The 23,925-nt window shown below is 43.5% G+C and overlaps 1 protein-coding gene across 7 annotated transcripts in view; it reads right to left on the bottom strand.

Annotated features, from left to right (window-relative positions):
- Positions 1–23,925, bottom strand: part of SYT17 (synaptotagmin 17) — a 99,531-nt gene that overhangs the window by 35,362 nt on the left and 40,244 nt on the right. For all 7 annotated transcript variants that reach the window (XM_055365365.2, XM_031002944.3, XM_031002942.3 and 4 more), the window contains 2 exons: positions 9,727–9,847; positions 8,050–8,205 (listed from right to left, as the gene is read on the bottom strand). In XM_055365365.2, the coding sequence (XP_055221340.2) occupies positions 8,050–8,205; positions 9,727–9,847 (277 nt within the window). The remainder of the gene's footprint in view (positions 1–8,049; positions 8,206–9,726; positions 9,848–23,925) is intronic.

The following is a 23,925-nucleotide window of genomic DNA, read 5'->3' as shown; positions in this document are numbered from 1 at the left end:
GACCAGTGCTAGAGAGTTTGTTTGTTTGTTTGTTTGTTTATGTTTTTGAGATAGGGACTGGCTCTGTCACCTAGACTGGAGTGCAGTGCCGCGATCTCGGGTCACTGCAACCTCCGCCTCCCAAGGCTCAAGCAATCCTCCCACCTAAGCCTCCCGAGCAGCTGGGACTACAGGCCTGCACCACCATGACCAGCTAATTTTTGTAATTTTAGTAGAGATGGGGTTTTGCCATGCTGCCCAGGCTGGTCTCAAACTCCTGGACTCAAACGATCTGCCCCCTTCAGCCTCTCAAAGTGCTGGGATTAGAGGTGTGAGCCACCGCACCGGGCCAAGGGTTTAATTCTTATTAATGCACTGGCACAATCAATCATCACTCACCCTGATGCCCTTCCTGGGTCTATTTGTTTCCCAAAATGTGGTCTGCAGCCCCACAGCATCGGCATCACCTGGGAACTGTTAGAAATGCAGAATTCCAGGCCCACCTTGGCCTCCTGCGTTACTGAGTCAGAATTTGCATTTTAACAAATCCCTGGGCAATGCAGATGCATGTGAAAATAGAGACGCCACATTCTCTAGTCTTAGAGAGACACCAACCAAAGGTTGGCAAAAATTGAGGCATGTCTGTCATTACCTTGTTTCTTTTCTGTGTATTCCATAGCTGTCCTGCACTGGTTATTATTGATGAGGCCCCTCTAAGCCTATGCCCTGGTCAATTCCTGCAGCAGGCAGCAGGGTGTGGGGGTCTTTCATGCCAACCCCTGGCAGTTTTAGCTCCCAGGTTGAAGTATGACGTCAGCCTCAATTTCTCTTCTGGGGCTGGAGCCCGGCTGACCTCTCTGCATCCCCTGCAGTCCTCTCTGCTGATTAATACCTCCTTGTCCTTCAGCTCCCAGCTCACGTGTCAGCTCCTCTCACTCCACAGACTGGGTCAGACGCTCTGAAATGTGCCCTGCATCTCTCCTTCAGAGCCCTTAGACCAATTTACAATTCAATCATTATTGGTGTGGCATTTAATTAATGTCCGTCTGCCTCTACTAGAATTAAGCTCCATGAGAACACAGGCCGTGAATGTCTGGTTCTCTGTCGAATACATAACATCTAGCACGGTGCCAGGTACATAGCAGGTGCTCCACAAATTTAATCAGTAAGGACAGACACGTGGTCAGCTCCAGCCCCAGGGAGCTGGTCCCACCCCCTCCCACCTCAGCCATAACAGGTGGCCAGCAAGCAGCAGTTCCTCCACCTGCCTTCCCCCAGGCTTTGGAAACGCTTCCTTAGCCAAGGGCCTCTTGATCAAGTTTGCCAAGGGAACAATACCTTTTTCTTTTCTTTTTTTTTTTTTTTGAGATGGAGTTTCACTCTTGTTGCCCAGGCTGGAGTGCTATGGCATGATCTTAGCCTCCCGAGTAGCTGGGATAACAGGCACCCGCCACCATGCCCAGCTAATTTTTGTATTTTTAGTAGAAACGGGGTTACACCATGTTGGCCAGGCTAGTCCCGAACTCCTGACCTCAGGTGATCCACCCGCCTTGGCCTCCCACAGTGTTGGAATTACAGGCATGAGCCACTGTGCCCAGCATACAGAGGGTTTTGAGTGCCTTTCAGAAGGACAGGAAACCCCGGCCACTTAGGGGAGACTGAGGGAGGGAGAAGGCTAGAGGCTCAACACATGACATTTGGTTCTTTCAAATTGAGGGATTTCTCCAAAACTTTACCTCCAAGAAGACAGATGGCCTTTCTCTAACATCGAGAGGGAAGACAATACCCTACCCAGGTAATTCTGCAAAATAATTTTTTCCTTCCCTCTTTGGGTTTCCCACAGAATCTCAGACTCTATGTAGACAACGTAGATAAACTATATTATTTATTTATGTATATATATGTAGCCTTTCTTCAGATAAGCTCAAGGTAGCATCTAGCTGCATAAATTGGATGTCTTTCAAGTAATAATAATAACGTCTCATATTTAAAGAGGACTTTCTCTGAGCCAAGCATTGCTCTAAGCCTTTATGTCTATTTACCCATTTGGACTTTGCAACAATTCATTGAAGTAAGTACCATTATCCCCATTTTACAGGTGAGGAAGCTGAGGCAAAGAGAGGCCAAGCAAAGTGCCAAGATTACACAGCAAGTAAGTCACAAATATGAACCCAAGCTAAGGGTCTGGTTCCTAACTATTACGCCTAACTATTCCCTCAAAGTGGCAATGAAAGAACATTCTTTTCTCAGGGAAAAGAACAGTATTCCAGGTTCCAGCATCAGCATCCAGGTACTTCTCTGAATTGCTCAGGATCTCCCGGGCTGAAGCTTCATTTACTTATTTTTTCTTTCCTTCTAATTATAGCAAAATACGTGTAACATAAAAGTAACCATTTTTAGGTATACAGTTCAGTGGCATTAAGTATATTCACAGTGTTGTGTAACCATCACAACCATCCATCTCCAGAATTTTTTTTTTTTTTAAAGAGTTTCACTCTTGTTGCCCAGGCTGGAGTGCAATGGCGTGATCTCGGCTCATTGCAACCTCTGCCTCCCAGGTTCAACTGATTCTCCTACCTCAGCCTCCCGAGTAGCTGGAATTACAGGTGCCCACTACCACGCCTGGCTAATTTTTGTATTTTTATAGAGATGGGGTTTCACCATATTGGCCAGGCTGGTCTCAAACTCCTCACCTCAGGTGATCCACCCACTTCGGCCTCCCAAAGTGCTGGGATTACAGGAACAGGCCACCATGCCTGGCCTCCAGAACTTTTCTTATCTTCCCCAAACGAAAGTCTGCACCCATTAAATAATAACTCCCCATCCTGTCCTTCCCCCAGCCCCTGATAATCTCTATTCTACTTTCTGTCTATGAGTTTGACTACTCTAGGTATTTCACATAAATGAAATGATATGGCATTTGTCCTCTCATATCTGGCTTGTTTCACTTAGCATAATGTCTTCCAGCTTCATCCATGTTGTAGCATGGGTCAGAATTTCCTTCCTATTCAAGACTGAGTAATATTCCATTGTATGTATGCACCACTTTGTTTACCCATTTATCTGTCGATGCATGTTCAGGTTGCTTCCACCTGTTGGTGGTTGTAAGGAAAGCTGCTATGAACGTAGGTGTACAAATAAGAGTTTGAGTCCCTGCTTTCAATTCTTTTGGGTATATACCTACAAGTGCAATTGCTAGATCACATGCTAATTCTATTTTTAACTTTTTGAAGATTTGCCATCAAGCTGCATTTCTTTTTTCTGCCTTTCTGATATGGTTTGCCTCTGTGTCCCCACCCAAATCTCATGTGAAATTGTAAACACTGATGTTGGAGGTGGGGCCTGGTGGGAGGTGATGGATCATAAGAGTGGATTTCTCATGAATGGTTTAGCATCATCTCCCTTGGTACTATACAGCGAGTGCGTTCTCCTGAGATCTGCTTGTTTAAAAGTGTGTGGCACCTCCCCCTTCACTTTCGTCCTCCTGCTCTGGCCATGTAAGGGTGCACGATCCCTCTTTCCCTTCCTCCATGATTGTACGTTTCCTGAGGCCTCCTGGGAAGCCAAGCAGATGCCAGCCTCATGCTTCCTGTACAGCCTGAGGACCCATGAGCCAATTAAACTCTTTTCTTTATAAATTACCCAGTCTTCGGTATTTCATTGTAACAATGCGAGAACGGACTAATACGCTTTCTTTCCTTCTTTTTCCCAACATCCAGTAAAAGCTCAATCACCTCAGTGGCCAGCTCCACTTTACTTTGGTTCAGTAAACCTTCCTGAATTTCCTGGAAGCCCTCTGGGCTGTGTGTTGCTATCTTGGGTGGTGAAAAGCAATTTTACCCCTCTTTTCATTTTTTATTTTTAAACTTCAGCTGCAGAAACCACCTGATAGAAAATTGCAGACGAATCCTCCTCCCACACAGAAAAACAAGTGTTCAGAAAGTCCAGCTTACCAGCTAATTACAGGCTTTTACCAGGGATTCATGGCAAATGCTAAATTGCAGACCAACCTTACTTTTGTTATGAAGTGTTTGGAAACATGCTAATAGGCTGGGCTTTTGTTCCTCAGCCTAGAGGTGACAGCTCTTTCTCTCAGTGGACAAATAAAGCAGGTTAGAACCTTATGAATTTGAGTTCAGGAGAACTGTAGCTTTGCTGAGATACATACTGGCTTAAGACACCTTTCTCATATTATTCCAGCCAGTACCCTTTATGTAAATTGCCACCCTAGCTGGGATTTCCACTCACAGCTGTGGTTCGGAACAATGAATGAGCAATAGAAATATCTGGGGTGTTTTTAAAAAATAGCTACTTATAGACGCTCAGTGCCTCAGCCTAGTCCAGTTGCTTTAGAGTCTCTGCGGAATGCAGTGCAGCCATTGGTAGCATTTTAAAGCTCCCAGGTAATTCTAAGGTACAGCCAGGGTTGAGAATCCCTGATTTAAGGGGGCAGGCAGGCAATGCTTCCTTCTCCAGAAAGAATATTTTCAATGAGCTTTTAACAAGAGGAGCATGAACTTCCAAGTCAGGGCCCCAAAACTTACAGGAGAGAAGCGGGTCTTCTGTGAATGGAGAGTACAGGACTTCCCTGACAGCATCAGCTGACCACTGCCCCAGCTGACAGTTGCCACCTGAAGTGCTGTGGGTTGAATAAAAGATGTATGGGGAGGGAGTGTGGTGTGACTACCCTTCTAGTTTGAGCCTTATGAGGTAACCATATGGAATTCAAGGAATTCGAAAAAACCTCTGCAACTATATGCAAAATTTTCCATACTTCCATGTATTTTTCTGGAGTTCTAATCACAATCCCTGAAGCTCTGTCATACCCTCCACTCCCAGAATAAATAACCTCAGCTTTTATCATGCTACATCATGCAACAGTATCTAATGCAGTTATTAAAAATGAAAAGTTAAATCCATTTGTATTCATATTGATCTGAAGGCAACGAACACATTCATTGTTAATTAAACCAAAGCAAGTGTCAGTGTGGTATCCATGGAATGTCCTGGTAAGCTCCGCCAGGGCAGGGATTAGGTCTGTTTTGTTCACTGCTCTATTCCCAGAACTTGGAAGCACTGCCTGGCACAGAAGGTGTTTAATACACACTCGCTGAATTCATGAATAATGTTTTAAAGGAACAGAACCCTCTGTATGTGGATATTGTTTGTGTGAACAATGAAAAAAGTGTGGAATGATACACGGCAGAACGTTAAAGGCATGACTTCAGGGAGAAGGAACTGGAAAGGGGACGGCATTAAAGGAAGACATTAGGCCAGGCGTGGTGGCTCATGCCTGTAATCCCAGCACTTTGGGAGGCCGAGGTGGGTGGATTGCTTGAGGTCAGGAGTTTGAGACTGGCCTGGCCAACATGGTAAAACCCCGTCTCTACAAAAAAATACAAAAAATTATCCAGGCATCGTGGCGTGCCCCTATAATCCCAAGTACTGAGGAGGCTGAGGCATGAGAATTGCTTGAGCCTGGGAGGTAGAGCTTTCAGTGAGCCGAGATCATGCCACGGCACTCCAGCTGGGCATCAGAATGAGATTGTCTCAAAAAAAAAAAGCGGGGAGAAGGATTCCACAGCAAGAAAACACTCTGAAATAAACAAAACTGCATGAGGGAGTGAGAAGGTGGTGGCTGCCCCATGGGCGTGGGAGAAAAAAGGAAAACATTAAACTTTTCCTTTAATAATAGTTAACAGTTCTAGAGTGCTTACTATGGGCGGCACAGTGCTCAGCACCGTGTGTTTATTGATCTCACTGAATGCAAATAACAACCCTGTGAAGTGTCCTGTATTGTTATCCCCATTTTACAGCTGAGAAAACCTAAGCACGCAGATCTTGCCCAGGGTCACCAAAGTAGGTGAGTGGTAAAGCCAGGACCCAGACACCAGCTCCCCAGCACAGGCACATAACCCCTGTTCTCCTCTGATTCTCTGTCCTTACACATCTTTTCATGGTGTCACTCATTATAACATGTGTGTGCTACATTTATCATAAAATGTTAAGTAAAATATGAAGTGTCAGGGCTTTCCATGGGGGCTCTCAGTTTCCCCTGGGGTCCTCTCCTCATCTAAGCTTACAATAGGAGGAGGTCCCTTATTCTCAGCAGGGACTTGGGAAAAGAGACTTCATTTTTTATCTGTGTCTTGGTTTAATATACAATAGTCCCCACTGCCTGCCTGTCCACCATTTAAGGAGTCAGGGGTGACGATCTTCTGTGTTGGCCTGAAACCTCGGAGAGAGTGAGGCCCTTGTCTATTTGTAACTCCATCCGGACAGCAGCCATCACAGACTGCATTAGAAGGGATCATTATATCTGCATATGGCAGGCATCCCCTGATTCAACGCAGACTCTATGGGTGACAGGCCTTGAGAAAGCCCAGAACCAGCCTGCTTCGAAGGGGTCTCAGAGGATAGACATTTGCAATCTTGGTGAGAAGGAGCAATAAGTTTATATAGGGGAAATCTTGTATGCAAGGGTTTTTCAGCCATGGATTGATTTCTTGGGAGACCTGGAGCCCAGAGTTCTAGACAAGATCTAACCAGAGGAGAGTTTCCAGTTACCCTGGAGAAGGATGTCTCAAAGGATGATGTCAGATCCCCAATGCTAGCCCTACCTGGGTGCTTGAGGAAATATAGATCCCTTGATATGTGGAGCTGGCAAGACCAGAGCTTGAATCCTGATTCTATCAGCTTGAGACTTTGTGTAGGTTGTTTAGGTTTTAAGCCTCAGTCCCTAGATCTGTAAGTTGAGGATGAAGATATCAACTTGACAGGGTGGGTTATGGTGAATGTTAGCAATGATATAGGGAAGTACATACTGTAATTAGAACACAAGAAAGAATAACCATTACTTCTACTAACTCTATCCCTGTTGTGGTGAGTAGCTTCTAAGATGACTCCCAGTGGTTCCCACCTCCCTCTCTTCATACCCTTGTGTAATCCCTTCCTCTTGAGTGTGGGCTGGACCTAGTGAATTGCTTCTAGTGAATAGAATATAATGAAAGTAATAGGATGTCATTTCCAGTATTAGATTACAAAAAGACTCTTCCTTGCCATTCTTGCTCCCTCACTTGACCACTCTGATGAAAGTCATGTTGTGAGTTGTTCTGTGGTAAAGCCCATGTGGCAAGGAATTGAGGAAGGTCACTGGCCAACAACCAGGAAGGAACTGAGGTCCCCAGTTCAACAGCCTGCAGGGAACTAAATCATGCTGAAAACTGTGAGTGAGCTTGAAAAGAGATCCTCCCCCAGTTGAGCCTTCAGATGAGGCTGCAGCCTCAGCCAATACCTTGATTGCAGCCTTGTCAGAGGTATTCACACAGAACTATACAGCAAAGCTTTGTATGCCTGAATTTCTGACCCACAGGGACTATGAGATATAAATGTTTGTTGTTTCAAGCTACTAAATTTTGGGATGATTTATTATGCTGCAATAAATAACTAATATACTCTGGAAATAATACATTAGATTACACCCTGGAAAAATGGACTGAATTCTACCAGACAGTGGCACATGAAGCCTCTACTTAAATACTATATCCTCTGGGAAGATTTAAAAAATCCCTTTCTCTGAGTTAGGTGACCCTGTTTTTTCATATGCTTCTCTATTTGACTGCAGGGAACTTGAATCATCACCACCATCATCATCAAAACTAACACATAGTGAGTACTTACACATAGTGAGTACTTATTATTTACCAAGTATATTGCAAAGTCGTAAGTCATTTACTGTTCACAACAAACCTATGCCACACGTACTATTATTGTTCACATTTTGTAGGTGAGGAAACTGAAGCTCAGAGGAGTTAAGTAACTTGCCAAAGACCTCAGTTATTATGTGGCAGTCTGAGGAAATTTGGCTCAAGTCCACATTTCTAACAATTATATTATAGGGCTCTATGAGTCCTGCCCCGGTTCATAGATGTTAAGTGGGTTCAAACCCAGGTAGTTGAATGCCAGACATTAAGTTCTTAAATGTAACTCTCTCTAGATGCCTTCTGGCTCTAGGACAGTAAGTTTGACGTGCCTCACCTGGAGTTCATCAGGTTTTGGAATGCTACCTACCTGTAAACACTAGGCTGGCATTTTCCAGTTCTTCTTGGGGAACTTTGAAGCTGAAGGATTCATTGTAGAAAGGATCAATTGTGCCTCTTAAGAAGGATGTCTTCTTGGTTTTCACAAGTTTGAGTCCATGCACCAGCTGGATTTTCACAAAGGGGTCTGAAAATTAGACACAGCATCATAGAATGTTGGAGATCATGAAACCTAATCCGTCCAGTCATTCTGCCATTCAACCTCCCATCCATCTGTCTTTTTATTCCTCCATTCTTCTATCCATCCACCCATTCAACTTTTCATTCATCTCATAGTCCGTCCATTCATCCACCTGTTTATCCATCCATCCATCTTTCCATCCATCCGTCAGTTCACTGATCCATTCATCATCTCACCATACTTTTATCTATCCATTTTCTATCCATCCAGTTTCTCATCTATTTGACCGTTCAACCATCCATCCATCTATTATCCATCCATTTTCCCATTCATCTGCTTATCCCCTTCCTTCTTCCTTTAGCCATCTAATATTTGTTGAGCTCCTCCCATATGTCAGCATTGTGTTCATTTTACAGATAAGAAAACTGAGGACTCAAGGTGAGAAATCAGTTTTTAAAGATCTTGCTGGTGGACATAGAACCAGACTCAGAGCCTGCCCTGGATTTCTGTCTGTGGAAACCCATTATCATTTCAGTGAGCCCATAGCCCATATACAGGTGAATAGAGATGGCAGAATTATAATTCATTTTTAGATCATTTTACAGTTTACAAAGGGATTCATGTACATTATCTAATTTAATATTTGTTTAAACAACTTATCAAGATGAATACTGTTATTATGTCAGTTTTTGAGATTGAGAAATTGAGGCACATAGTGGTTAAGTAACTTCCCTAAAGCCACATCATTTGTAAGCCACATCATTTGACTCCTAAACCCTTAATGATTTTATCATACTGATTCTCCCATCGTGGTGAGTCTGAAACTCTTCGGTCTTAATACCATTGCCTCCACTGGCCCTTTCTAAGCCTCTGTTTTTATAATGTGGCTTTTGAGAATGCAAGGTGTCCTCTAGCTGTCACCTTATTGCAAAAGTAATTTATTTTAGCTACTGCACTTAGAGAAGACAATAATTCCACCACTGAGCTAAACAGATCCCTGACTACAGCTGCTTTCACAGTAATATCCTTTGCTGTCATGGGAGAAGCAACATACAGATGGAATGGAATCTGTTCCGTTCCATTAAAAGTCATGTTTGAAAGGTTTTTGCTATAATATACACACTTTAAATACAAGTCTTTTCAGAGTTGGAATTCATAAAGATTTATGGCACACATGAAATGAGCTGGCGAAAAACCTTAGGGTGTGTCCTCCACGTTCATTGATTAGAATGGATAGTCACTGCACACTATCGCCACCTGCAGGATGGCGTCTACATTGCAGGAATAGCATTTGGAAAGGCCAAGTCACTTCCTTGGGTTCAAATAGGATTTAAGTTTCCAGTAGTTATCACAACCAGTCTCAGTCAACTCCCCAATTCCAATAGGGTTACTAAGATGGCATCATTTACCTGCCTCATCCTGAGATGAGTAATGCTCATCCAGGATACAGAAAAAGAAAACTGGGTCCTCCACACAAACACAGATGCCCCATTAATAAAGTGAGAGAAGGGGGGAATCACACGGTACCTGAACCTTGGCTCACATCTGTCTGAAGAAGTTGCTTGGCTCGAATGACATCAACATTCAGTCTGCCAGCACTTGGGAGATAATTCAGTGACAGAAGCAGCTCCCCCAGCTCCACTTCATTCTGTAGAGAAAGGAAATGATCAGGAAGTTGCCTTCTCCTTTTATTCCTTTTGCACCCACCATACAAGAAATTGATTGCAGCAGCTCACAAACAGGTTGCTGTGGGTGCATCAGTTGACGGTGGGAGCCTCTGTGTGTGACTTCTTTTCATCTCTGCCTCCAATTATTGTGGTCCATCTATCTCTGAGTTTTTTCCGCTCTTAGATCACTCAACAGCAACAACAATAACAACGAAAGCAGCAATAATTTAAAAAAAAATGCTTCACTGCCATGTACTATGCTAAGCGCTTTACATGTAATGACTAATGAGTCTGTGAGGTATTAGTATTAACTCTGTTTAACAGATGAGGAAACCGAGGCTCACAGGGTTAAATAACATGTCCAAAGCCACAGCAAGAAAGTGGTAGAGCTGGTACTTAGACCCAGGGAGGCTGATTTGGTTCCAGATACTTTGACTGCTGTTATTCTGCCATCCAATAAGATACCTGGGGGGTAGAATGCCCTGCAGAGGAACTATCTGAGTGAGAAATCTGTTCTTAACCTGGAGTCCCCAACAGATCCCACGCTTCTAACCTCACGATAGCAACACTCGGCACAGTGACATCCCTTGTTGAAGAGTACCCATCCCCTTGATGTCAGCTCTGTCACACTGTGGAAAATTCCCATGAACACCTAAGTGCATGACTCCATACTGCCAAAAGTACCTAGAAAACAGGAGGCCTCCCACTTCTCTGTCCCCTTTAAAAAAAAAGTATTGTAGAAAATTTCAGCCATACACAAAACAATAGACTAGCATAACAAATCTCCATCTATCCATCACAAAATTGTAACAATTATCGACATTTTGCCAAATGGTGTTTCACCTATATTCTGACTTGTGAAACGTTTTAGCTGAATATTTTAAACTAAGCCCTCAATATGGTGTCATTGTAACTGTATATCCTTCAGAATGCATCTTTAACTGATGAGGACATTAAAACAAGCATTTTAGTGTGGGAAATTTCCAGTCATATTCAAAACCAGACAGAAGAGTACATACCCCACCATCTTCATACCCAAACATCATTCAGCTTCAAAAATTCTCATCCCATGGTGAATCTCCCCTCACTTACACCTTCATTCAACTCCCCATATTCCTCTGAAGTAACTCCCAGTCATTATATTATTTGTAATATTTCAATATGTATCTTTAAAGGGTAAGATCTCTATCTATCTATCTAACTGTCTCATCTATCTATAATCTAACCATCTACTGTCTATCAATCATCTATTTATCTATGTCCATTATCTATCTTTATCATCTATCTTTCATCTCTACCTTTTTTGATGTCAGTCATTTCAGCAACTTAATGCCAAATGCCTAGCACAATACTCAGAGGCTCTAGAACAATGCCTAGCACATAGTAGATACTCAATAAACATCTACTGACAGGGTGAACAGTCAAACCAAAAGATTCCTGTACTGAGTGAGTTAGTCCCCAAACAAACAAGAAACAATCTCGCATGTTAACTCAGAAGTTGCTAACAAACAGCCTGCAGGTGTATTTTGTTTGCCCCGCATCACATTTTAACTTATAATTACTTGTTAATTATTATACAATTCAAGAATCAAGCTATTCACATTTTTAAAAACTGTGGATTTCTTGCCTTGCTTGAAAAACAGGAAGATCTGGTAACGCTGGCATTCCCACCAGGCAAGTGACAAAGATTCTTTACTTGACCAAACTTTAGTCAGGCTCCTAAACCTCCTAGGCCCATCAGTGCACCACCTTGTAAAATCCAGTTTCTGCAAAGAACTCTGCTAAGTCAGTTTGGTCAGATTCCTCATTCTCTCTCTCTCTCTTTTTTTTTTTTTTTTTTTTTTTTGAGACAAGGTCTCACCCTGTCACTCAGTCTGGAACAATGGCATGATCATAGCTCCCTGCAACCTCAAATTCCTGGGCTCAAGGGATCCTACTACCTTAACATCCTGAATAGCTGGGATTACGGCATGTGCCACTATGCCTGGCTGATTTATTTTTTTTTTTTAAGAGATGAGGTCTTCCTGTGTTACCCAGGCTGGTCTTGAAATCCTGGCCTCAAGTGATCCTCCTGCCTTAGCCTCCCAAACTGCTGGGATAACAGGCACGAGCCATCATGCCCAGACAGGTTCTTCATTCTTCATCATCCCTCAGGTAATGTCTGATCACCCTGGCCTGTCTCCAGCAAAAATCCTGCTAGGTTGATTTAGCCAGAGTCCCCCTTACTCCTCTGATGCTTCCTCTTAGTAATGTTTTTAAAAATCCCTGACCCCCCACTTTGCTCCATGGCTATAGATTCCCACTTGTCTATGCTGTATTTGAGGCTGAGCCCAGTCTCTCTCTGTGACTGAAAAATCCCATTACTGTGGTCCCTGTACATATCATGATGGTCCTCAATAAATTCTGCCTTGCCATACTTCAAGAAGTGTCATTGAGGGCCGGGTGCAGTGGCTCATGCCTGTAACCCCAGCACTTTGGGAGGCCAACGTGGGTGGATCATCTGAGGTCAGGAGTTCGAGACCAACCTGGCCAACATGGTGAAACCCCATCTCTAGTAAAAATACAAAAATTAGTCAGACATGGTGGTGTGCACCTGTGATCCCAGCTACTTGGGAGGCTGAGGCAGATCACTTGAATCCAGGAGGCGGAGGTTGCGGTGAGCCAAAATCACACCACTGCCCTGCAGCCCAGGCGCCAGAGCGAGACTTCATCTCAAAAAAAAAAAAGAAAGAAAGAAAGAAAGAAAGAAATGTCATTGAATAATTTTCTTTAACCCAACATCTAGCCACAGAGCAGTGCAGTGCTCCTTTAGATGGGACCTGCCCCCTTCACATCATACCTCATCTGTCCATTTCTGCCCCTTTACATTCCTGCTGCCCTGCCCTGGGTATCCAAGTATGGAGATTTTCAAAATAGGAATAGTCAACTGAGTGTCTAAAGTAATAAAAGAAGTTCAGCCCCTTTTGCACTGTTGCTAGGGGTTTCCTGCTGCTTCTCAAGGGCTTGGAAGATGCAGTGTCTTTAGGGCATGACCCTGCTGACACATCTACTCTAGTATAAGCAATGTGGAGAATTCTCAGGAGCCCAGGCCATCCAGGTCCTCCTGGACTTTGCTCCTCCCAGGTTTATAAGTCACAGTGATATTTCCTTTTATTTAAAAAAAAACAAAACAAAAAAAACAGTTTACTATGTACCAGGACTAGGGATACATCAGTGAGACCCGTCCCTGACTTTATGGAACATACACTCCTGTGGGGGGGATGGACAGCACACAGATTTTAAAAAATACATAAATGAGATGATTTCAGGTAATTCTAAGTATTAGGAAGAAAAATATAGCAGAGTGAGAGAAAGGAAGAACCTTTCTTGGGTGATAGCAATATGCTATATCTTGATTGTGGTAGCAGTTATGTGTGCATTTGCCAAAAATCAACAAACAGTAAGTTCCGCCTCAATACAGTTGATTGAAAGGGGGTGGTTTGAAGTAAGCAAATGTGGCAAAATATTGGCAACTTACGACATCTGGGAGATGGACACATGGGTGTTTGTTTTATTATTTTATGTGGAAAATATTCCCATTAAAAACATAAAATAAATATGAAAAAGGAAAACAAGACAAATTAGGCAGTGTAAGAGAATGGATGGGGTTCGCGTGGGAGCTGCCCTTTCAGTCGGTGGATGGGGTAGGGTTTCTCTGAGAGGCGAGGTTTGAAGAGGAATGAGGGAGGAAAGAGGGATAGGGGACTCACGGGCCAGAGGGAACAACATGTGCAAGGTCTGGGATGGTGGGAGGGAGGAATAAACCCGGCATCACTCAGTCGGTGTGTTCAAAGGAACAAAGAGAAGGCCAGTGTGGGCAGAATGAATGGATTCTAGAGACGCCTACAGGAACCAAGGCAAGCTGCCCAGTGGTTGATCCCAGGGGCTCTGCCCAATCCTGGCAGTCTTCACAGAACTGGAAGGAGGTGGTGAGGCCATCTTCTGGGCCCTCGATACCTAAGAGCCCCTCAAGCCACCTCTGCAGCCTTCAAGTGTGGGTAGAATTGTTCCTTCCCTCCCCTGGGGCCATTGATCCAACCTTCAACAAGGCACTTCCTGCAGTCATCCTTTTTCTAAGAAGACTGAGTGTTTTTCATCTTAAGAAAGCAAAGCTCTTTTATTCCTTCTTCCCTTTGCAGATACAAGCTTGCTGTACTCTCTACCCATCCCATCCTCCATACACAGCGTGCACAACAGGGATTTCAGGTTGTACTTTTCCAGGGAACCATTCCCATTGATCCGGCCACTGTTTCTGTCTGCCTTATCTGGGGAGTGATCAATTTGTAACACTGTTGTCTGGAGTCAGGGGAGCAGTTGATAGAAAGTAAAAAAGAGGGCTAATTGTGCAATAGCAAAGGATTCATTGATTCATTTAACAAATGCTCACGTAACAGGTACTAGGTCCAAGCACTTGGGGATGTCACGATCATGATTGTTACAGCAAACCTTTATGGAGAAATCACCATAGTCCAGGCACTGTCCTGGCACTAAAGCTGAATCGCACTTCTTTTCCTTAACAACTCCAGAGGCTTCTGTCTTGCAGATGAAAGAATTCAAGCTTAGAGAGCTTGAGCTGCATGACTTGCTCAAGATCATATATCATAAACAAAAAGAACAAGGCTCAAACTCAGCCCATGGTCAACTCTTACACAAGGTTTCTGGTGATTAAGCAGCAATCCCAGACATCAAGCAACTCACTATCTATTGGTGGAGAGCAAGGAAGATATAAAAACAAATCAAAATTCCAGGGGCTGCACATACACTAGGATGGCTATAATAAACACACACACACAAAACCATAAGAAGTGTTGGCCAGGATGTGGTAGACAAGAACGCTGTATACTGCTGGTGGTAATGAAAACTGGTGCAGCTGCTTTGGTAAACAGGTTGGTGTATGACCCAGCAGTTCCACTCCTAGCTGTATACCTAAGAGAACAGGAAACATGTCCACATGAAAACTTGTACGCAGATGTTCATAGCAGCACTATTCACAATAGACAAAAGTGGAAGCAGCCTAAATGTCCATCAACAGATAGATAAACAAAACATCACCTATCTATGCAATGGTAGGTTATTCATTCATAAAAACAATGAAGCATTGATACAATGTAGACAAACCTCAAAAAAGTGAAAGAAACCAGACACAAAAAATCACATATTGTACAGTTCCATTGATAAAATATCCAGAATAGGTAAATCCATAGAGATAGAAAGTAGATGAGTGATTGCTAGGATCTGGGAGGTGGGGGAAATATGGAGTGACTGCTTAATGGATACAGGGTCTCCTTTGGGTGATGGGAATGTTCCATATGGAACATTCCAATTATGGAATTCCATAATTCCAGAACTGGAATTAGATAGAGGTGATGGTTGCACACCACTGAGAATTTACTAAATGCCACTGAATTGTATATTTAAAATGATTACATTTATACTATGTGAATTTCACCTCAATTAAGAAATAATTGCAAACATATGGAAAAAAGCTCATCATCACTGCTTATTAGAGAAATGCAAATCAAAACCACAATGAGATATCATCTTACACCAGTTAAAATGGCGATCATTAAAAAGTCAGGAAACAGCAGATGCTGGAGAGGATGCGAAGAAATAGGAAAGCTTTCACACTGTTAGTAGGAGTGTAAATTAGTTCAACCATTGTGGAAGACAGTGTGGAGATTCATCAAGGATCTAGAGCCAGAAATCCCATTTGACCCAGCAATCCCATTACTGGGTATATATCCAAGGATTATAAATCATTCTACTATAAAGACACATGCACATGTATGTTTATTGTGGCAATATTCACAATAGCAAGGACTTGGAACCAACCCCAATGTCCAACAATGATAGACAGGATAAAGAAAATGTAGCACATATACACCATGGAATACTATGCAGCCATAAAAAAGGATGAGTTCATGTCTTTGCAGGGACATGGATGAAGCTGAAAACCATCATCCTCAGCAAACTAACACAGGAACAGAAAACCAAACACCACATGTTCTCACTCATAAGTGAGAGTTGAACAATGAGAACACATGGACACAGGGAGAGGAATATCACATACCAGGATCTGTTGGGGGTTGGGGGGCTTAGGGAGGGATAGCATGAGGAGAAATACCTCATGTAGATGACAGGTTGATGGGTGCAGCAAACCACCATGGCATGTGTATACCTATGTAACAAACCTGCACGTTCTGCACAGGTACCCCAGAACTTAAAGTATAATAAAAAAAAAGAAATAATTGTAGGGCTCAAGTATTAATCAGCCATATAAATGAAACCCAAGACAGAGTGAAGCACAATCTATTCTTGGGAGGGGCATGGTCAAGGAAGTCTTCATGGAGGAGGAGGCATTTGAGTTAAGCCTTGATAAGTAGGATTTAGTCCAGCAAATATTGCAGGGAAGGGTGCCCCATACAGATGGAACAGAATGAGGGAAGCCTTCACTAAAGCCCCAATACTCTTTGTTGTGTTCTGATCCTGAATTTATCAACATTATTATATAAAAGTTGATATGGTTTGGATGTGTCCCCACTCAAATCTCATCTTGAATTCCCACATATAGTGGGAGGGGCCTGGTGGGAGGTAATTGAATCATGGAGGCAAGTCTTTCCCATGTTGTTCCTGTGATAGTGAATAAGTCTCACGAGATCTGATGGTCTTAAAAAGAGGAGTTTCCCTGCACAAGTTCTGTTTGCCTGCTGTCATCCATGTAAGACGTGACTTGCTCTCCTTGCCTTCTGCCATGATTGCAAGGCTTCCCCATCCACGTGGAATTGTAAGTCTAATTAAAACTCCTTCTTTTGTAAATTGCCTAGTCTCAGGTATGTCTTTATCAGCAGCATGAAAACAGACTAGTACAAGGGCCAAGTAACTTATTATTAATAATAAAGTTGGCTGGGTGCAGTAGCTCATGTGTGTAATCCCAGTACTTTGGGAGGCCAAGGCTGGAGGATTGCTTGAGGCCAGGAGTTCAAGACCAGCCTGGAAAACATGGTGAGATGCCCCACTTTGCTACAAAAAAATTAAAAAATTAGCCAGCTGTGGTGGTGAGTGCCTGTGGTCCCAGCTATGTAAGAGGCAAATGTGGGAGGATTGAATGAGCCCAGAGGTTTGAGGCTACAGTGAGCTATGATAGAGCCTTGGCAACTGAGAAAGACCCTATCTCAAAAATAAGTAAATAAAATAAAGCAGCCAAAGATGGTTAATAATTTGGATGTTTGAGATAAATTAGTGAGGATTCTCCTTAGAAACAACATCACCTTCACCCATTTACATTCCTGGTTTGTTGTTGTTGTTAAGTGTTAAAGACAATACTGGTTTCTCCCTCAGAACAGGTGCGTGCTCTTGGCCACTTAGGAGTGGATGATGCCCTCCCCACTTCTACATCAAATAAATTTTAAAAAAATAGAAATATAATTTTTGGCAAGAATTTAGTATTTCAGAAATAGCACTGCAGTGCCCGTTGAGAAATCAGAACATTGCTGAGATTTACATTTGAGAATTATTGCAGCAGTCCTTTTTGTCCAGGCACAGTGGCTCATGCCTGTAATCCCAGCGCTTTGGGAGGCCGAGGCAGGCAGATCACTTGAGATCGGGAGTTCAAGATCAGTCTGGCCAACATGGTGAAACCCCATCTCTACTAAAAATACAAAAAGTAGCTGTGTGTGGGGCGGGCGCCTGTAATCCCAGTTGCTCAGGAGGCTGAGGTGGGAGACTCCCTTGACCCAGAAGGCGGAAGTTTCAGTGAGCAGAGATTGCACCACTGCACACCAGCCTGGGCAACAGAGCAAGACTCTGTTTCAAAAAAAAAAGAGAGAATTATTATCTTGAATGACATATGGTGAGCAGCGCCATAATTTTCAGGGCTTGGGGGCCTCAAAGCCTTATCCTAACCCAGCCCTGGAGGAAAAGGAGAGTTGCCATCACACTCAGGGTCTCTGCCCCAGAATATGTTGTATGTATGAATAACATCGTTCACTCGGGCATCATAAATGTCAGCTCTAACAATCTAGGGACAAAAATGTCCCTGGGGTGTTCCTGGAGCCAGTATCTTCTCAGTCCTTCTTCCCTAGAAGTATCAGATGCTACATGTAAAAGCTGACGAGGGCCAAGCATGGTGGCTCATGCCTATAATCCAAGAGCTTTAGGAGGTCAAAGTGGGAAGATCAATTGAGCCCAGGAGTTCGGAGCTGCAGTGAATGTTGGTGGTGTCACTGCACTCCAGCCTGGGCAACAGAGCAACACTTGGTCTCTAATTTAAAACAAAACAAAAAAAGCTGACCAGGAGTCAGCTGATAAGGAGCTTAGAATGTAGGAACAGAAAGCAGGACCATCTAGTCCAGCAGCTCCTCAACTTGCCCCACTTAGGAAGATCATGAAATTAATGGTGATCTTTACAGACATCCATGAGGTGCTAGGACATCCAACTTGCATCAACCTGGGGTAATTTTGTCCTCTCTGCTGCCACCTCCAGGGACATTTGGCAATATCTGGAGATGTTTTAGTTGTCATAACTGGGGAATAGGGTAGGGTCTGCTACTGGCATCTAGCGGGTAGAGAGAGACCAGGGATGCTGCCAAACATCCTACAAGGTACAAGACAGCCCCCCTCAACAAGGAATGGTCTGGCCCAAAATATCACTAGTGCCAAAGGTGAGAAATCCTGAACTAAGCCTATAAATCTTGGGCTGATTCAGATTTTTTAAATACATAACTGTACCCTGAACAAAATTTTAACAGGAACCGAAGACTTGGAACTTTTGGTATAAGAACAGTTCGTCAGGTGCAGTGGCTTGAGCCTCTAATCCCAACTACTCGGGAAGCTGAGGTGGGAAGATGGGTTGAGGCCAGGAGTTTGAGGCCAGCCTGGGCAACAAAGCAAAACCTTCCCACCTTCCATTTTTAAACTTTTTTTATTTTTATTTTTTAATTAGCTTAGCATGGTGGCATGCATCTGTGGTCCCAGATACTCAGGAGGCTGAGCCAGGAGGAATGCTTGAAGCCAAGAGTTTGAGGCTATCTGATGTGAGAAGCTCCTCTTCAAAGGTTTAGCTTGTTTAGTTTCCTTGTTCTTTGTTCTCTACTTTTAAGGCCAAACTTCCTTGCTCTCTGTACCTCCCTGTCTTGGTTTCAGTAAACAACTCTTCCACTGGTCCTTATCTACAGAGCCTACATCTACTACCCACTCTGTAAATTACCCCTCCCATCACAGCAGCTCTTCCCACCAAAACTGTCCTTCCCACCAGTGTAACTGCATTCCCGCACTTTCCAAGTTAGCCAACCAGGTTCAGCTTAGATTGTGTGGTCCAACTCCAACCTGTGGAGGCAGGACACAGTAGCAGGGACAAGCTACGTTAGGGATAAAAACCCCTTCCCTCCTTTGTTCAGTGCACTCTCGTGATGACTAGACCTGTGAGAAACACCTTCCTACAGCAGGAAATTTTGCCTTACTGGGAAATCCTTTGTTTTAGTGCTCATTTTCTTTGCGACACTGAGCATTTGTTTCTAACAAGGCTTTAGTAAGCTATGATTGAACCCCTGCACTCTAGCCTGGGAGGCACGGCAAGACCCTGTCTCTTAAGAAGAAAGAAAAGTCTATTCACTGCCTCCACTGAGTCTGTCTTCAGTCCCCTCTGGATCTGAAGAGGCCAAAGCACCAGCCACAATCCAGAGCCCAGAAAGATCCAGCTAAGATTTCCTTCCTTCCTCTTTCTCCTTAAGCCATTCTTTTTCACTGCAAAGTGGACATCCAAGCACCAAATACAAAAATCCTCCTAGGAAGTGGGTTCAGCCCTCCCAAGGAAAATGGATTGCTTGTTCTGGTAGGATCTCCAGCTCTGTGAAGTCTTCCTTATCCAAATTTAGTGAGATAAGATTGGAATGTCAGAGCTGAAATAATTTAGACCAATATTCTGGTTTTCTAAAAGAAAACAGAACCACGCCATTACCTCACTTCCCTGTTTATTTCTTATTTATTTATTTATTGTGACAGGAATCTTGCTCTGTGGCTCAAGTTGGAGTGCACTGGCACAATCTTGGCTCACTGTCGCCTCTGCCTCCTGGGTTCAAGTGATTCTTGTGCCTCAGCCTCCCGAGTAGCTGCGATTACAGGCATGAGCCACCATGCCCAGCTAATTTTTGTATTTTTAGTAGAGATAGGGTTTCACCATGCTGGCCAGGCTGGTCTCGAACTCCTCACCTCAAGTGATCTGCCCACCTTGGCCTCCCAAAGTACTGGGATTACAGGTGTGAGCCACCATACCCGGCCTCACTTCCCTGTTTAAAACCCTCCATCTCTCAAAATAAAATTCAAAGTGCTTAGCCTAGTCAACAACAGGGTTTGTCAACCTCAGCACTATTGCCACTTTGGGTTGGAGCATTCTGTGTTGTGGGAGCTGTCCTGTGCGTTACAGGAAGTTTAGCAGCATCCCTGGCCTCTACACACTGGATGCCAGCGGCATCACCCCTCTCCCCAATTGTAAAGTCTCAAAATGTCTCCAGACATCATCAAATGTCCACTGAGGGCAAAAATCACCCAGTTGAGAACTAATGGTCTCTAAAATAATTTATCTACAGGATCGAAATGATTTGATCCAAATGATTTGATCCCTGCCTACCTCTGAGACTTCACTCACCAACCGCCTCTGCCTTCTTTCTAGTCTTTAAAAATACAAGATCATTGGCCAGGCATGGTGGCTCACACCTGTAATCCCAGCATTTTGGGAGGCTGAGGTGGGCAGATCACGAGGTCAGGAGATAGAGACCATCCTGGCTAACACAATGAAACCGAGTCTCTACTAAAAATACAAAAATATTAGCCGGGCTTGGTGGCAGGTGCCTGTAGTCCCAGCTACTTGGGAGGCTGAGGCAGGGGAATGGCGTGAACCCAGGAGGTGGAGCGGAGCTTGCAGTGAGCTGAGATCCCGCCACTGCACTCCAGCCTTGGCGACAGAGCGAGACTCTATCTCAAAAAAAAAAAAAAAAAAAAAAAAAAAAAAACCAAGATCATACCTGCCCCAAGGCTTGAACTTGCTATTCCCTGGGAATCTCAACTCAACAGTCACCTCCTCATCTAAGCTTCCCATTAACACTCAGTTGAAAACACCCCTCTGCCTCCATCACTTTCCGTCACACCACCTTGTCATTTCCTTCATGGTACTTGGTCCTTACCTTTTTCTCCATAAAGGCAAAGAAAGTGCCCATGTGTCCACTACTATATTCACAGTACCAGAAACAAATCCAAGATCAAGCAGTGCAGCCCCCAACACACAGGCTGAGCTGCTGCCACACCACGGGCCGAGAGGGGTTGTCAGCACAATGTTCCACCCCCTGTCCTATCCAACCCCCAGAGAATCGAAGCCAAGACAGGAGAAGGAACTGGGTGACAGGCCCACTTCTACCTCGTCCCTTGTGGAAGCGATGTCACAAATAAACAGGCCTCATTTCCTTTCTTGTAAGAGCCCGATGCGCTTAATTTGGTCGAACCACGTGGGGTGGGCTAGGGAGAACCAAAATAGACAATCTGTAAATTACTCAGATGAATCCAGCAGCCGGCTTGGGCAAATGTGGCTCAGCTCTCTCCTCTCTACCCAGACAAAAATTCTCTCTCCTGGCAGCCTTTCAACACAGTTAATTTCTAATCAATAAAAAGGAAATCAAAGAAAATCATCTGGGACAAAAGACATTTTCTGGAGATAGCAAGAGCCCAGCTCTCCTCCTGACAGGTTTGCTTTGAACTCCTTCTCTATGGTCCTTTTGCTCTCTCTCACCTAGCAAAGGGTTTCAAATGTGCACACACAACTTTTAGTGAAGCCCAAACACAGCTGCTCTGCGCCCCCTTATGCCTTTGCTCTCACCGGTTGGATAAAGTCTATTGTCTCTTAATCTGCTGCACAAACAACATTAAAATAGAAATGGATTTTTTAAAAAGCAAACTCCAACCGCAATGCCAGTGCTTTACACATTTCATCAAATGCTTTCATTTCTTTTTCTTTCTTCTTCTTTCTTCTCTTCACTTTTTTTCCCAGTCTTTGTCAATACCTCAACCCTGCATTTGCATAGCTGCATTGACAATACAGTCACATTCTGAAATACCCTTTAAGAAAAAAAAGGGTATTTAAAAAAAAATACCCTTTAAAAAAAAATACCCTTAGATCAGAGGGGAGAGGATGAAGAGAAGTGGGTTAAAGGGTACAAACATACAGTTAGTTAGAAGGAAAAAATTCAATGTTTGGGGCTGGGCACAGCGACTCACGCCTGTAATCCAAGCACTTCGGGAGGCCGAGGTGGCAGGATCACTTGAGGCCGGGAGTTCAGGACTCCTGCCTCAAGCAAGACTCCGTCTCAATTAAAAAATAATAATAATAAATGTTTGATAGTAGAGTAGTGTTACTATATTTAACAAAAATGTATTGTACCAGAATGATAGAAGCCCTAAATACTATGACTTTATCACTATGTATTACATATGTAACACAATTTCATGTGTACCTCATAAATTTGTACTAATAAAAATAAAATAATAAAATATAATAAAACTAAAAGAATTACACACACATTTTCCATGTGACTATCTAGACATTATAAGTGTCATTATAAATGTTCACATACAACATTTCATTAGGCTGAAATACTGTAACTTGTATTAACCATTTTCCTATTGCTAGATACTTAGGGTTTTTTGTTGTTGTTGTTGTTTTGTTTTGTTTTGTTTTGAGACAGAGTCTTGCTCTGTCTCCCAGGCTGGAGTGCAGTGGCACGATCTCAGCTCACGGCGAGTTCCGCCTCCCGGGTTCACGCCATTCTCCTACCTCAGCCTCCCGAGTAGTTGGGATTACAGGCGCCCACCACCAAGCCCGGCTAATTTTTTTTTTTTTTTTGTATTTTTTGTATTTTTTAGTAAAGACAGGGTTTCACCGTGTTAGCCAGGATGGTCTCGATCTCCTGACCTTGTGATCCGCCCACCTCGGTCTCCCAAAGTGCTGGGATTACAGGCGTGAGCCACCGCGCCCAGCTGAAATGTTGACTTTCTATGTGAGTGCAATGCCCTTCCTCCATAAGCCCCCAGTGAGGCTGACAAGCTGCATTTCACACTGGATTATATTGGTCTGTTATTGTCAGGCTTTTCATTAGTCTCATCTGATGGGTATCTTGTGGGTTTAATCTGGGTTTCCCTGACTGCTAAAGAGGTGAGCACCTTGTTGTGTTATCAGCTACTTATGCTTTCTCATCTATGAAAACCCTGCTCATTTCTTTTTGATCATTGTGTATTTGTCTTTCTCTTATTAATTTCTAGAAGGGCCTTTAAGTATTATGGATACTATTATTCAGCAATTACATGTTTTTATGGGTTGAATTATTTCCCTCCCCAAAATTCATATTTAATTTCCAACCCCCAGGATCTCTGAATGTGACCTTATTTAGAAATAATGTCCTGGCAGGGTGCGGTGGCTCACGCCTGTAATCCCATCACTTTAAGAGGCTGAGGCAGGCAGATCACGTGAGGTCAGAAGTTCGAGACCAGCCTGACCAACATGGTGAAACTCCATCTCTACTAAAAATACAAAAAATTAGGCAGATGTGGTGGTGGGTGTCTGTAGTCCCAGCTCCTCAGCAGGCTGAGGCAGGAGAATTACTTGAACCCAAAAGGCAGAGATTGCAGTGAGCCGAGATCGTACCACTGCACTCCAGCCTGGATGACAGCGTGAGACTCTGTCTCAAAAAAAAAAAAAAAAAGAAGGTCCTTGTAGAAGTGATTAAATAAGATAAGGTTATACTGGAATAGGGTAGGCCTTAATCCAATGACTGATGTCCTGATGAAAAGAGGACATTTAGACATGCACACAGGGAGAATACCATGTGAAGATGAAGGCAGAGATCTATAAGCCAATAGACACCAAATATTGCCAGCCAGCCACCAGACACTGTGACAGAGGCCTGGAACAGATAATAGCTTTGCCAACACCTTCCTGACATGATTTGGCTCTTTGTCCCCACCCAAATCTCATGTGGAA

This window comes from Gorilla gorilla, chromosome 18, assembly GCF_029281585.2.
Source record: "Gorilla gorilla gorilla isolate KB3781 chromosome 18, NHGRI_mGorGor1-v2.1_pri, whole genome shotgun sequence".
Classification (NCBI taxonomy): domain Eukaryota; kingdom Metazoa; phylum Chordata; class Mammalia; order Primates; family Hominidae; genus Gorilla; species Gorilla gorilla.
The sequence above is the reverse complement of the archived record's forward strand: the minus strand, read 5'-3'. Positions and strand labels throughout refer to the sequence as shown.